Below are 17,060 nucleotides of genomic sequence, written 5' to 3'. Positions count from 1 at the left end.
TTAGTTTTTTGTGTGTTTTTTTTACTATTGTAAATGCACAAAACATGCTATATTTTTCAACAATGAGGTGTAAAGTGGAATATATGATGTTATTACTGCCTTATAGGCCAATAATTTATAACAACATTGATTTTGATACATTATCATTTTTGGAGCGAATTTATTTATTTAAAAACAAACATTCCAAAATTGTCCCTGTCATAAAAATGTATTATATATTTGTTGCCACCTTTAAATCAATCAGAAATATTTTCAAAATGTCAGCCAATTGGGCCAAATGTATAAGTGTAGCCATACACTATGTGAAAATATCACATCATATATACCTTGCAAATGAGAGTCAGGATTATTTAAAAAATTTAAAAAAAAACATGTAAATTTTACATTTCAAATGTATTATTTGCATGTTATTTGAATTGAAAAAAAATATGTCTACTTTTATTACTGAACTGACCAATAGTACACCTTGTAGAGGTGCATTATATATTTAAAATAGAAGCTATGTAAAAACATCTAAAGCATTTTTAGAATAATACTTAAAAAATAATAAAACTCTTGGTATAATATTATTGTTGAGATGGTATAGTTATGCTGAATATTGCACAATCTTATTTTTAAAAAAAATGTGTTTGCCCATGTTATTTACGCCCATTTTACACAGACTGGAAAAGAAAAATGGCAGGCTGCATATTTTCACTCATGAACAATGGATGCTGTCATTGCAAGTAGGACTGCATGTTCAATCCCTAAACTACATGTATTTGCTCAATGGTGCTCCAAATCCATAAGTATGTAATTAATAGTATTTTTAAACGTTTTTTTTTGGAGCGGATGGGCTTCAAAACAAACCCCTTTCTTGTATACAGTATTCTGTATTTCCTGCAGGATTTTACGACTATTGGAAATCATCGCCATGCGTTGAGATACGCGCATGCGCAGAACACGTATATACAGGCGCACACACACACACACACACACACACACACACACAACACTTTTAAACGCATATACGCATCCAGACAGATCTGGGATCAGCACAACTATTTAGATTTTCGTCACCCTGACACCCTTATGGCTTCCATAAAGGCACTCGCTGTAATTTCACATATTTTTAATTCATAATTTTGTCAGGTTATCGAAACATCATCGAGGAATTATTTAATACCAATAACATTAAGTTGGCAAACTTAGGCCACACCTAGATCCTGCCCTATTTCCACAAAAAAAAAAAAAAAAAAAAAAAAAAAGCAGGATTTTTTTTTTTCTGGAGCTCTCTTTCTCTGGTGCGTTTGTTTGTGTGACGGCGAGTCCCGGCGGTGTAACCGGAGAGGGGCCTCACACAGAGGGAATGCAGGACTGCAATGGAGCACAATGCAATACAGGTAAAAAAAGCTAATATTATTTCTTAATAAATGCCGATTTGTGTCACCGAGCTTCGGTGTCGTTCCACGCCGGATAGTACGTTGATTAAATTAACCGTATGTAACGATGAATCGGGACGGGATTTCGACTTTTATTTCATTTTAGTTTGACCATATCGCATTGATTGTTTGCCCCCCACCACCACCACCACCACACACACACACATATATACAGCAAGCTCGCCAAAGTCTGACTCACAATTATAACTTTTATTTAACAACTTTTCCCCTACCTCAAACGTGGCATATTCTTTTACCGATATTATTTTTTTCCCCCAATATTTCCCAGCGATACAAACGACTGTGACACGAATCGCTCGCCTGACTCCCCCATGGTTAGCCCAACCGTCGCCGTTAAAATCTGGAGTGTTAATATTTCTGATATTTTCGTCGTGTTTAATGATTAATTTCTTTGTGTGTCGTGTCGACAGTCCCGGCTTCTCCCTTGGCTACCAACCCCCACCCACGACAAGCATACATATTGGCGAAATGAAATTAAAATATGGTATTTGTCCTTGTTAAATAAAACAGTAAACTTTTGTGGTAGTCAGTTTTTAGCTTAGCTGGCTAGCTGCTAACTAGCAATGAAGTAGCCAGCTGTCTTGTGATCATGTTTGACAAAAAAATTATAAAAACTCGATATTATTTTTTTTTTATTACCGAAAGGTTGAAATTGTTCGGCGTGCTTCTGTGTCTAACAGGAAGCAGCTTGATATAGATATATATATATATTATCACGAAGCCCCCGACATTTTGTCTCTGCTGTAATTACGACAGTTTAAGGAGGAATGCTAATATAGAAGCTTTGTTTTTGGACTTTAGAAAACATCCACATAGAGGACACAGCTAGGACATAAAGTCAATTTATTTCATGGCTGTATTTAGTATCCCATTAATGCTTGTGTATTTGTATACATATCCTTGTTTAAATATTAATTTTTACTGCATTGAATGTTTTCTCTGTATGGTGGTGGTGCCTCTTTGAATAACAGGATATAGCCAAGGTCAATACTCTAGCTTGTTTTAGACTTATTTATTTATACATTGTCCAAAAAAGCAAGCAGGAGACATTCTGTTATTAATATTCAATGGGGTGTTTCCTTTCTCATGTTTCCCTCTTCCCACTCAAAAAAATGTAACAAAATGTCGTTATTCCCAGAAATATCACTGTAGGGTTCAGATTAAGGGTTTTTTCCATCTCAAACTCCCTGGCTGTGATCTTAAAACTCCCTGTTTGTGTGTGTGGGTGTGTGTGTTCTTACATTTTAAGACTGCCTCTCAGATTATATTATGTGGCTTTTATTTTCCTGCCTGGCCAGCTTTGCCTCATTTCCACCACTAGGCTGAGCACTGTTCTTGGAGCCACCTCCCTCAGGCCCTTTAAGCAGCAGCCGCAGCAAGAAAACACACACACAAAAAACCCTCCAAAGACTGTGGAGCTGCATGAAATCCATGTAGCACATAATAGTATGTTTATCATGTTGGTATTCATCACATGGCTTCACTATAATTAAGTTAAATACATGTACAATGTCGTTTCTGGTGCCCCCATACAAAACTACAGGGTTTTTTTTTTCTTGCTTGTTTCCTGCTCTTTGACCTAATAAATAGTTTAAACACGCCATAGATCAATACATGGACTACCATTCTTTTTTGTATCCCTCATTTGTTTTTAAAAACAAATATGACTGAGTCACATGATTAGGGTTGTCCCGATCCGATATTTGGATCGGATCGGCCGCCGATATTTGCCAAAAAATGCGTATCGGCAAGGCATGGGAAAATGCCGATCTAGATGCAGTTTTTTTAAAAATCCGGTCCATGTTTTTCAACGCACCGATTTTAAATAATACATTCCATTTTTCTGCTGCTCCCTATATTCTGTTTCGCATTTTCCAGCACACCTTCAACACATCCACAGGTCTGTGTCCTAACCGTTAAGATGGCCATGTGAATTAAAAGTTCCATCCATCTTCTTCCGCCTATCCGAGGTCGGGTCGCGGGGGCAGCAGCCTAAGCAGGGAAGCCCAGACTTCCCTCTCCCCAGCCACTTCGTCCAGCTCCTCCCGGGGGATCCCGAGGCGTTCCCAGGAATTAAAAGTTACCGGTAAAAATGTCAGCTGTCTCTGTGCGATATAGAAAATGACTATATGGTGATATTCGAGTATACGTTCTCACGCAGTTGCTTTTAGCTGCTGGCATTACACTACAGGCTCTCTTCGCTCTTTCCTTTCCTGTGTCTCCTTCTCACAGACAGACAAGCGCACCTTCTTACACACTTCACATACTGTCACGACATACGTCACATACGTATACGCCCTCTCCCAGCAGAGAGGTAGCAGCATGGCTAACGTTAGCTGTGATGCTAGCGCAGCCGTGCGAGTGGTAATACGAATGAAGGAAGAATTAATTAATTCCCCCAAAAAACAGCAGGGGGTCCATCGTCTGGCGGTGGTCTGGCTTCAAGTGGGAATATGTCGAACAGACAACCGTAATTTGTCAAGTGTGGAGCAAAAGCGTTGCTATAAAAAGTAGCATTACTGCTAATATGTAGCATAATTTGAAAAGTCCCCTGCTAGAGAATGAAGAGTGTTTGAAACTCCGCTCGTCAACATCTCCATTCGGTGCCACACGCCCACACCATCAAAATGCCGAGGCAAACATTTCCAGATCAACACTGTATGAAAAAAATAGTGATTTTTTTAGTTGTGATTTCCTTCTCTGCATGAAAGTTTAAAAGTAGCATATATTAATGCAGTATGAAGAAGAATGTTTTAATGTAGACACATAGAATCATCATACTGCTGTGATTATATGCATCAAGTGTTCATTCAAAGCTAAGGTAAAATATCCACATACGGTATATATTGTGTATCGCGATATGGCCTTAAAATATCGCGATATTAAAAAAAGGCCATATCGCCCAGCCCTAGTTCAATTATGCCATTTCTGTTCGTCATGTATAATTTTGTCTATTTTGTGTTTATCCTTGAATAAACAGGTCAGTTTCTTGTTACCAACCATTGTGTATTATTCAAACTCACCTAATTCAGCTGGCTAGTTGTTATCAAGAGTACTAAAACCCCTTTCAACATGAATCTGACAACTAAGTAGGCTAAATAACTTTAAACTTTAATACATGCTCGGATAGGCCAGTATGGGCCAGTATCGGATCGGAAGTGCAAAAACAACATCGGTATCGGATGGGAAGTGCAAAAACCTAGATCGGGACATCCCTACACATGATTGACAGGGGCTATATTTAAAAAAGAAAAAAAAAGACATATATATGCAATATACTTTATTTATACCACTTATTCCATAAAAACAACCCAACAGTTTTTAGGAAAAACAAAGATTGTTTTGTTCTGTAATATATGTGTAGTTACACTCTATACGTAAATTTCAAGGGAAACTGCATTTTTGGGGGGAATTTTGCCTATCATTCACAATCCGTACGTAAGACATGAACATATTTTTCTTTTTTTCATGCATTCTAATTCGTGAAAGTACAAGGTGGCTAACAATACAGCTAATCGTAGTGCTCTTGCACCTATAAATCTCATAAAAAAAACCTAACATTACTCCATTTCTATCTTGGTACCTGAATTTCAACCAAGTATTAGCGATATTGTTATTGTAAGCGCTAACGCAAACAATTTTTAGGGTCACCGTGATCACAGAGCGCTAACTAGCTTATGCAGCTATACAGTATTTACATGCTGAGCTGCTGCTGCTGGTGCATGACCTCTAAGTTGGTAAAAGCACATTTTATATTACTAAGTAGGAGGTTGTTGCCATAAACTGAGAAGTTGGTCAACTTTGACATTCAACTAAGACCCCGGAGATGGCAAGAAAAACACAAAAAGACGCTTGTTAGCGTCCACCTTTTTAATTTTTTACCTGCGTGAGGATAATGATGAATTATTCATCTAAACGGAAAGATATAAACATACCATCAGTCGACATCCCAGTAAGTGAATGTTTTATGACCTTCGTAGTTTGTATTTCTTGTTTAGCATTTAGTAATACTGCTGCATGATGCTTAGTGTTTCACGAAAGCTGTATCTGTTTAGCACACAGCTTCTAAAACGTGTAGCTCATCCTTATATTCAGGCTAAAAAATACAAAGTTATGGATCATCATTTGTCCCAAAGTAGTCTTTGATGGCTCTCATGACGGCTGCCATGATTAGTGGTAGTAACTGTTAAAGTAAATAGCAAACACTGTGATGCATCAGGAGAATGAATATGTTCCTGTATGCTTAAAATGAGCAAAATATGTAAATATTACATGTTATTATGACTGTGCCTCTTACTACATTACATATATACTTGTGGCAGGTATATGGTAAATGGGTTATACTTTGTATAGCGCTTTTCTACCTTCAAGGTACTCAAAGCACTTTGACACTATTTCCACATTCACCCATTCACACACACATTTACACACTGATGGCCATGCAAGGTCCTAACCACGACCCATCAGGAGCAAGGGTGAAGTGTCTTGCCCAAGGACACAACGGACGTGACAAGGTAGAAGGTGGGGATGGAACCAGGAACCCTCAGGTTGCTGGCACGGCCACTCTCCCAAATTCTCCACGTAAACAATGATGGGGGATTGTGTATGTTTTTTAGGCTTTATAGGCGGTATAGAGCGAATCCCAGTATTTCCATTGTTAGTTGACTTTTGCTATCATTTATTGATGAGTTAGAATGCATAAAAAAGAAAAATGTGTGTTCTTGTCTCACATAAGGAGTGTGTAATGATAGGCAACATTACAAAAAAGTGCAGTTCGCTTTCAATGCAAATGGCAGTGACACTGCAGCAAAATAGTTTTTTGTTTTTTTTGGTCTAACGTTACTATATTTGTAGCTACACTTTATTATTGCATTTTCTCAAGATAAGACAATCATATGTTTTGACAACAAAACAATGGATTTATTATTCAGCTGCCACAAATAAATTTGACGTTACCTCATAAACACATAAGAGGCTGTCTGTTAATATGTAGCTTGTCGCTACAAAGATGGTGTTATAACTCGGCTTCTCAGCGAAAAAGACATAGTAGGAGAGAACAGCAACTTTGTCGCTATATTTAGCAAGTATACAGACCTTTTTAAATTGTCTTTTTCGAAAATAGCAACTAGTGACAAATCTAGCAACTTGTTCTGTTCTTGTTGGAAACATATCATATATCCCCTAAATCTTACATTTTCTTGACTAAAAATACACAAAGTGGAATATTGCAAGAATGTATTTCTTAATAATTTTAATAATTTTAGCATATAGCTAATACGCCAAATTCAGTTTTGCATTAAAAAAAAATGTAATTCTAAAAATGTTCATCCTAATCAGACAATAAACTGCACAAACTTCCTAGGCCTATACTTGGTCTTTTAGTCTGTATTGAACTCCTGAAATTAAACATGTTTTGCACCCTATTCAATAATGTATAGGTTTTATACAAAAGACATGTCAGTAAACAACTATGTTACACAATAATTTATGACTTTTGTTAATTTGTCTTTTTGACAATTTGGCAAGACTAAGCAACCATACAGTTTGTCAAAACACAATGGGGGAGTTATAAAGGAGTTACTAACGTAATATATTGATAGGTCACCTTTTAATTTAACATATATAGCTAAACAACACAATAATTGGCTTGTTTTTCTTTTGTTAACTTGTCGGTAGCGGTAAATAAAGTTGTATCTCACTGTAGCTTTATTGACATAGCTTCATGTGTACAAACAAGCGCACCAAGCAAGTAAACAACAACCAAACAGTTTGTCAAGACAACACAAATAATTGACTTAACTTTATCTATGTAGCTGTTTAATACAGAAAACGGCAAGAGAGATAACCAAAACACATTTATTCATCCTTTATCTGTAGTGAGTAACTTATTGCTCAGGTTTATTTGTATAGCTTATAAAAAAGTATTAAACTACTATATGATGTCAGCACATGGCTTTATTAATGGCTTATTGTCTGTAGTCACTAATCCCGGGCCTTTTTAGTAGTCATTTGTTGAGTTTTTGACTTATTTTTATTGTGCGCTTTGGTTAGAGATGGGCACCTTTCACATTTGAACCGAAATTGTACTAATCCCTGCTACCTGGGAATCGATACCGGTACCAGATGTTTGTACTTTTGTGTTTGTTAATGTGGTAATAAATGTTAATTTCTTTATTAATAAACTATTTAAATAAAAAATTCAACACTAAGCTGAAAATAACTGTGCTGTCCTGTTGCATCTTATTTCTAACACTTCTGAGTCTCATTTGCCAGTATGCATCATTTTCAGTTTGTCCTCGGTCTTTTGCCATAGTCAGGAAGTAGTCTTTGCCAATTTTTTATGGCAGTTTTTTATTTTGTTGAGCCCTACAAAGGGTTTGTACTGTAAGCATTGTAGTTTTTACACATTGATTGTAATGTGCATCTTAGTTGTAGTTTTGTTCACCATATCTGACGGTGTTGTAATCGCCATGTAAAATCGCTAATGCTAATCAGTAGCATGTATATGACGTATGGCTGGGTGATGTGGCTGAAAACTATCACAATATACGTTTTTATATTGACCAATATCAATAACTATTTATACTTCTCATGACTTACTTAAGCCCTCCAATAAATACAGTAAATTAATGTCCAACTTACAAAGAGAGCTATTTATCAGTAGAAAGGGTAGGGTGTCTGGTAACCAGGTAGGATGAGCGTGGCGAAGGTAATAAAATATTTGAAGTACATTTTAAGGTATTTTCAGATTTGACACACTAGATGGCATTAGTGTGTAAGCTATTGAACACTACACAGAGTAGTTTGGGAAGCTACTTATTAAACTGACACATTGGAAGTGTAAAGATGTTGCAGCACCGTCTAAATTAAAACGCGCAAGACTTAAGACAAGTTTCTGTTGTTGAGTTGATATATCAAGATATTACAGTTTCTCTTCTCACTCCACGCAGAGAATCCACAGCGAGACAGAAAGACGGCACAACCAAACTTGATAGTTGATACTGTTGCGTGATGGATTGTTGGCGTGTCCCTCTCATTGCTCTTTGAATACTACTAACTGATTGGCTGTTAGCATGTCCCTCCCATTGCTCAGTGACACTTCCTGTTTCCTGTTTTCTGGGTTCCCAAAGCACAAGTGACTTCATGAAACACATCGGGCTTCATAATTTCTGGTTTCTTGTGACCAAAAAATATAAATATATATGTATCGAATATTTTAACATCCATTTACTACCGCTTGTCTCTCAGGGTTGCGGGGGTGCTGGAGCCTATCCCATTTCTCTTTTAATTGTTTTATCTGTATATTGTAAAGTGTACTTGGGTTTTTTGAAAGGTGCTTGTAAATTAAATGTAACATTATTATTATTATTATTATTATTATCGTGATATATATTGATATTGTTTTATCGGCCCAGCCCTGATATGACATATATATATGATGTCAATTATCATCTCGCTAGCGCATTTTGAAAGATGGAGCTTTATTTTTGAACACTTTCTATCAAGCATGCTTGCTTTGTTGACATGGGAAAATGCAACATTACCTAGAGGCAGACCGCTACGAATATGCGCATTTAATGTTATGGTTAAAGTACCACTGATAGTCACACACACACACAAGTTGTGGTGAAATTACTCTCTGCATTTGACCCATCCCCTTGTTCCACCCCCTTGTTCAACCCCCTGGGAGGCGAGGTGAGCAGCAGCGGTGGCCGCGCTCGGTAATAATTTTGGTGATTTAACCCCCAATTTTAACCCTTGATGCTGAGTGCCAAGCATGGAGGTAATGGGTCCCATTTTTATAGTCTTTGATATGATTCGGTGTTTGAACTCACAACCGACCGATCTCAGGGCAGACACTCTAACCACAAGGCCACTGAGCAGGCAAGAAGAAGTGCTTGAAACAAATTTTAGCACAATATCCTTACATTCCTGGCCATTTGTGTTCCCTATTATCATATACTTTTAATTTTTAATAATATGAACTGTAAAAACCTTGAGATGATATTGTAATGATCCTGGATTTTCCCCAAAGCTGTCTTTGTTGTATTTTTTACATATAAGGCATCAAATCTATGGACAATATTATTTAAATATCCTATTTATTGTTCCTGGTCTCTACTTTTTCTGTCTGCAGAGCTTGATTATATTCCATTATTGTCATATATTCATTGAATTATTAGAAATATTTTTCTAAATACCCTTTAGCAATAGTCTGGATGCATTTAAAAAAAAAATCATATTCCAATTATCTTTACGATGCTATCACGCTGCTGCAGTTATTTTGTCACTTCATCCAATCTTTAATGATAATTTTAAGTAGTTGTAGGCAATGGTGTTTACTCATATTGTCGAGACTCACTTTTTCGGTCACATTCCTCACAAAATAAGACAAAAATGTTGGTAATATCCTTGTATTGACTTTGACATTGATTGATTCTTATTATGATGTAATTGTGAGTTTTTAGTTTGGTGTCGTTGATATCCCTCTGGGTGTATATTAGCGCCAATGTGCTTATTGTGCCATTCTATGATTATAATATCACTGCAGTCTTCTCACAAGTATTTTATTTTTTGCTTCTGTAATTTCACCTCTCATCATGGCTGCATGTATATTCACGAAGGACCACATCCCCTGCCTTTAATGCCCAGAGATTTATATCACATTAAGACTGCAAGATGGAAAGCTTGTTGTTTTTTTTGTGTGTGTGTGTGGGCCCTCTTTTTTTTTCACTGTAGGTTTGCAAGTGATACTCTTTAAGTGACGTCATATGTGGCTTTTTTTATCTGCTGTTAATGTGGCTCTCTGACTCTGTGTCCTTTTTTATTTTTTTATTTAGCATCTTTTTGAATAAATTGATCCCTGGCCTGCTGCAGCTTGTCTGCAGAACAGTGGCGCGTGGGGGAGGGTGGGGGCTGACTGACTGTGGTGGGTTATGGGTATGCGGTGGGGGAGGGTGTGCTCGGCAGGGTGGGTGTTTTTTTGGGGGGGGAGAAGGGGGTTGTGGATGATCAGCACACAAGTGAGAATTTGAAAATATTCTGCATTTAGGCTGAAGGCAGCTATCGTGGCGGTGACGGGCCAAACAGGAATGACTGGTTGTTTTGAACAGGCGCTTTCTGATACAGGAAGCCCAGGAAATGCAGAATAAGCACTTATTTGGTGAATCTTCAAGTCCGATCTTTATGAGTGAATAAAGAGCAGCTGCACAGACAACCCCACCCAAGTACACACACAACCATATCGATTGTTTAATCTCAGGCTTATATCTATATAAGTAAATCATCTCTTCATTTCTTAATTCTATATAATTTTTCTTTATATAACTAATATATTTATTTGGGGGGGTGGTGGTAATTACAAAATATAGACTGAAGTAAGACATCATTTTCAGTATGTATGTGTATGTATGTATACATACATATACATACACACATATATATATATATATATATATATATATATATATATATATATATATATATGTATGTGTATATATATATATATACATACTGTATATGTATTTACAGTATATATACACACACACACACATCTATATATATATATATATATATATACATATTTGTGTGTGTGTGTATATATATAATATATATATATATATATATATATACATACACACATATATATGTGTGTGTGTATGTATATATATATATATATATATATACATGTATATATGTGTGTGTGTGTATATATATATATATACGTATATATTAGGGCTGCAACAACTAATCGATTAAAATCGATTATAAAAATAGTTGGCGATTAATTTAGTCATCGATTCGTTGGATCTATGCTATGCGCATGCGCAGAGGCTAATTTTTAATTTTTATTTTTATTTTTTTATAAACCTTTATTTATAAACTGCAACATTTACAAACAGCTGAGAAACAATAATCAAAATAAGTATGGTGCCAGTATGCTGTTTTTTTTCAATAAAATACTGGAAAGGATAGAAATGTAGTTTGTCTCTTTTATCCGATTATTAATCGAAGTAATAATCAACAGATTAATCGATTATCAAAATAGTTGTTAGTTGCAGCCCTGATGTGTGTGTGTGTGTGTGTGTGTGTGTGTGTGTGTGTGTGTGTGTGTGTGTGTGTGTGTGTGTGTGTGTGTGTGTGTGTGTGTGTGTGTGTGTGTGTGTATACTGTATATATATCCGCTTATCCGAGGTCGGGTCGCGGGGGCAGCAGCCTAAGCAGGGAAGCCCAGAATTCCCTCTCCCCAGCCACTTCGTCCAGCTCTTCCCGGGGGATCCCGAGGCGTTCCCAGGCCAGCCGGGAGACATAGTCTTCCCAACGTGTCCAGGGTCTTCCCCGTGGCCTCCTACCGGTCGGACGTGCCCGAAACACCTCCCTAGGGAGGCGTTCGGGTGGCATCTTGACCAGATGCCCAAACCACCTCATCTGGCTCCTCTCGATGTGAAGGAGCAGCGGCTTTAGTTTGAGCTCCTCCCGGATGACAGAGCTTCTCACCCTATCTCTAAGGGAGAGCCCCGCCACCCGGCGGAGGAAGAAGCTCATTTCGGCCGCTTCTACCCGTGATCTTGTCCTTTCGGTCATAACCCAAAGCTCATGACCATAGGTGAGGATGGGAACGTAGATCGACCGGTAAATTGAGAGCTTTGCCTTCCGGCTCAGCTCCTTCTTCACCACAACTGATCGATACAGCGTCCACATTACTGAAGACGCCGCACCGATCCGCCTGTCGATCTCACGATCCATTCTTCCCTCACTCGTGAACAAGACTCCAAGGTACTTGAACCCTCCACTTGGGGCAAGATCTCCTGCCCAACCCGGAGATGGCACTCCACCCTTTTCAGGGCGAGAACCATGGACTCGGACTTGGAGGTGCTGATTCCCATCCCAGTCGCTTCACACTCGGCTGCAAACTGATCCAGTGAGAGCTGAAGATCTTGGCCAGATGAAGCCATCAGGACCACATCATCTGCAAAAAGCAGAGACCTAATCCTTCAGCTACCAAACCAGATACCCTCAATGCCCTGACTGCGCCTAGAAATTCTGTCCATAAAAGTTATGAACAGAATCGATGACAAAGGGCCGCCTTGGCGGAGTCCAACTCTTACTGGAAACGGGTCCGACTTACTGCCGGCAATGCGGACCAAGCTCTGACACTGATCATACAGGGAGCGGACCGCCACAATCAGACAGTCTGATACCCCATACTCTCTGAGCACTCCCCACAGGACTTCCCGGGGTACACGGTCGAATGCCTTCTCCAAGTCCACAAAATACATGTAGACTGGTTGAGCAAACTCCCATGCACCCTCAAGGACCCTGCCGAGAGTATAGAGCTGGTCCACAGTTCCACGACCAAGACGAAAACCACACTGTTCCTCCTGAATCCGAGGTTCGACTATCCGGCGTAGCCTCCTCTCCAGTACACCTGAATAGACCTTACCGGGAAGGCTGAGGAGTGTGATCCCACGATAGTTGGAACACACCCTCCAGTTCTCCTTCTTAAAGAGAGGAACCACCACCCCGGTCTGCCAATTCAGAGGTACCGCCCCCAATGTCCACGCGATGTTGCAGAGTCTTGTCAACCAAGACAGCCCCACAGCATCCAGAGCCTTAAGGAACTCCGGGCGGATCTCATCCACCCCCGGGGCCTTGCCACTGAGGAGCTTTTTAACTACCTCAGCAACCTCAGCCCCAGAAATAGGAGAGCCCACCACAGATTCCCCAGGCACTGCTTCCTCATAGGAAGACGTACAGTATTGGTGGGATTGAGGAGGTCTTCGAAGTATTCCCTCCACCGATCCACAACATCCGCAGTCGAGGTCAGCAGAGCACCATCCTCACCATACACGGTGTTGACAGTGCACTGCTTCCCCTTCCTGAGGCGGCGGATGGTGGTCCAGAATCGCTTCGAAGCCGTCTGGAAGTCGTTTTCTATATATATATATATATATATATATATATATATATATATATATATATATATAATGTGTGTGTATATATATTCTGAGTGCTTTTGTAACTTGCATTTTATTTCCTAATATTGAATTATTTTAAATAAGTTAGTCACAAAGTCTAATTTAAGAAAATTCAGTTATCATACAATAGCATATTATTTTTTTATATTGAATTTTTAACTAAATACTGTACCATGGTATTAATATTATAAGTTAAATATGATTTTAAAAAACAAAGTTGTATTTAATTGAATAAATAACAAAATGCTTGAGGCATGTAACATTCATGAATTGTGTGGAATTATTTCTTAATTGTGTCTTCACACAATTGAAGCAAAATGAGGTGCACTACTTGGCTGCAACCAGCAGAGGCCCTGTTAATTCAGTCTCATCTTGTTAGCTGTCAAGAAGAAGCATCAGGTATACTGTACTATTGATTACACTGTATTGAGTGGTTGATTTAAAAAATTGTCATACAAAATAATTTATGGTTCAAATTTAACAGTCGATTATTAATGTTTTCTATTACACTCATTACAGGTGTTCTTTAATCTCTGGTTAAAGTTCCACATCATTAGTCCTAAAACATTTTATTTAGCTTAGTTGTGTATTTTAGTCGTAACTTAGGCTTCAAATTGTGTGGTTGGGATTTCAGCGTAATCTAATCTCCCTTTATATAACATGAGAATTGAAAAATTGATGTCCTATGTTTTTTTGCTCGGCTGCTTGTGTAGGGAATGAAAAAAGGAGCTCGCTCAATGACTAATGCATCATTTAATTATTAAAATATGTATGTGGATAACATAATGATATTGTGTGACAAGAGTCATATTCACTACAGCAACAGTGTCTTTCTGTTTTAAAGCATGTCGTTGAGAAATATCTGTTAAATATTTGGTGTCGTTTGCAGCTTGTATGCGGCAGCTGGGAGTCTGCATATTGTGTTTCATGTAAAGCTGCTGTAATTTGGTCTTTTTATGCCTCCAGCTCCCAACTGGAATCACAGTGGGGCCTGATGGATTCAATATCGAAGACCTGCATTTCCATGGCAGCCATGTTTGGGGTTGTAAAGAAGAAGAAAAAAACAACCACCATCGTGTCTGCATTGTAAACAATTTTGTTGATATATATCATGTAATCCTGCTTAATGGCGACATTGGTTAACATCAAACATTTATTTTTCAAGACAGAAAGGAGGTGTTAGGAATATTTTACAGAAAAATAATTGTGGAAAAAACAAGCAAATCTAGTCTACTGCTATCTGCTTTTTGTTTGCCCCTAAAAATTACCAGCTGTTAAATCAAATTAAAGACAAATCGGACATGTCTCAATCTTGTTTTAACCTGAACTAACAAATGCTAACCAGCTAAGCCTTGCCCTAAACATCACGTTTGACTTCACGTAATGAATCCTTTTACAGAGGAGGCCTTTTTGTGCCTATTTTTGTGGTTCCATAAAGAGCTTTCCGCCTTAAATTGACTCTGGGTGTCGCAGGCCAGAGGCTGCCCACTCATCATGCATAGGCGACAGCATCCGCTTATGCTTTACACAAGGTGAACGCCATTTGTTGAGCCTACCATGTTTGAAAATACATAGTTGCTCAATGAACAAGCTCTCATCAATGTGTCATGAGTAGGAGCGGTCCTAAAAGATCTGCTTAGTACAAATATTTCAAAATACTCTTTTTCTAGCATTTCTTAACATATTTATTTAGGGTTCCCAATTGCCTAGAAATCTTGGCTCATACTATTTAGTTTTTTTTAGCGCTGTCAATAAGTAATGTAATTAATCTGTGATTATTGCAATATATCTTTTTGATTATTCACATGAGAGAAAGCATTACATTTGACAGCCTGAGTTGTTTAAATGGGAAAATGTAATAAATAAAAAACAGATAAATAGCTCATTAACTTAATGTGTTAATTAAAATGGGAAATAATGTATTGTTAATGTCATTTTATTGTAAAGTGTAATCTTAAATTATTTTATTTTATTTTTTACTATATTTCATGACCAATTTACATAGTTCATTACCTTTTTTTAATATTGCATGACATTTTATTGATTTAAAGTTTTGGTTTGACTTTTGTGATTAAAATTCTTGCGGAACTTGTCTGACTTGGGCCCCAACGGATGAGATACGCATCTCGAGTTTTACATGAAAATTACATCTTACCACAAATACTTTAGCTTATATTTTTATTTTTTGTAGCATTGGTGCTAATTTTGATGTTCACAGTTGTATACAGTGTTTTGTATGAAGTTGACTGGCTTCTGTAACCTTTGACCACGTTTTTGACACCCTAATATAATATCATGGATCATCCGCCATGATATTGCTTTCAAATGATGAACCACTGTTCATTGGTAATGAACAATTATAATTTGCAATTGTAAAATAGAGACATTTCTTACTGTACCTTTTTAAAATGCGGATTCGCATTCTGGTTTAATTATCATTTTTTGATGGCCTTATTCCTCAAGTGCCAATAGCGAGTTGCTTGTAAACAAAGCTGTGTCCTAATATTTAATAGTTACATATACATTTACTTTGGATTAGGACATCCCATACTGTGATATGTATTTTTTATAACCTTATTAACAGTTGGTATTTTCTACAATTCGATGATGTATTTATAAGACGTGTTCTATCTGGGGGGGGAAAAGCATTGTTCCTCCCAACAATTCACGTCACACCGGCTGATCTCGTACATCACTTTTTGTAATAGGCTGCTGGTGAGTCATTTCATAATCTGTGTGTGTGTGAGAGAGAGAGAGAGAAACCTACACTACTGTCTTCCACAGTGCTAGGCATTTCCACACTGAGTATTTGCAGTCAGTATCAGGAGCTGCAGATATGCTGCTGCCTTGCTAAATAAATGGAAGAGTTAATTTTTAACACTTTTTCCTCTGAGGTCTTTTTATGTATAACTTTATTGCCATATTGTGAGGAGATGTCAGCTGAGCATACCACAATTAATTTACTTTGTGTTGTATTTATTAGCTTCAATTTTTAAAACGCTCTCCTTGAACACAAGTAGTCTACTAAGACACAACTAGGACAGGAAGGCAAAGCAATAATATCAAAATTAGTATTATCTTCTTTTCACCGGGACCCTAATCGTCCTTTTGTAAGTTGACTTGTGTAAAAAAAAAATTAAAAGCTAGAATTATTTACACAATGTGTAACACACCTTAACAAAGTCAAAGTAGTATGTTAGGATTCTAAATTAAACACCTACAAATATATACAATACATCCATTATATAAATTAGTGGATGGGGATTTGACTAAGTTTCTTTCCTTAATGATCTATGAGGAAAGTTAATACCAGTACTTGTGAGTTTCTATTGGAAATTAATTAAGTATTTATCTATTTGGATGTACCGGTACAATAAATCGTAAAACATTTTGTACAGAAAATGCGAAGTAAAATGGGTTTTTCCACATGGCATACAAAAAACACACACTGTAGAAAATGGATGGATGGATAGATGGAGTAAGCCTTGTTATAATATTTAATGTTATGTTACAAATAACAGTTAATGTTATTTTTCAGAACACAAACCTAAGTAAATCAATAGCACCTTTGCTGGTGGCAACCAAGAAGTGCGCACGACACAATAACTAGGGATGCCCCAATTTAACTTTTTCACTTCCG

General features: G+C 37.5%; 1 protein-coding gene across 1 annotated transcript in view; it reads left to right on the top strand.

Moving 5' to 3' along the window:
• Window positions 1-975: 975 nt before the first annotated feature.
• LOC133607738 (uncharacterized) overlaps window positions 976-17,060 on the top strand; it is a 41,380-nt gene continuing 25,295 nt past the window's right edge. Inside the window, exon 1 of the mRNA XM_061962652.2 lies at window positions 976-1,382. Coding sequence (XP_061818636.2) covers window positions 1,362-1,382 — 21 coding nt within the window. The 5' untranslated portion in view covers window positions 976-1,361. The remainder of the gene's footprint in view (window positions 1,383-17,060) is intronic.

Source organism: Nerophis lumbriciformis, linkage group LG09 (assembly GCF_033978685.3).
Source record: "Nerophis lumbriciformis linkage group LG09, RoL_Nlum_v2.1, whole genome shotgun sequence".
Lineage (NCBI taxonomy): Eukaryota > Metazoa > Chordata > Actinopteri > Syngnathiformes > Syngnathidae > Nerophis > Nerophis lumbriciformis.
The sequence above is the reverse complement of the archived record's forward strand: the minus strand, read 5'-3'. Positions and strand labels throughout refer to the sequence as shown.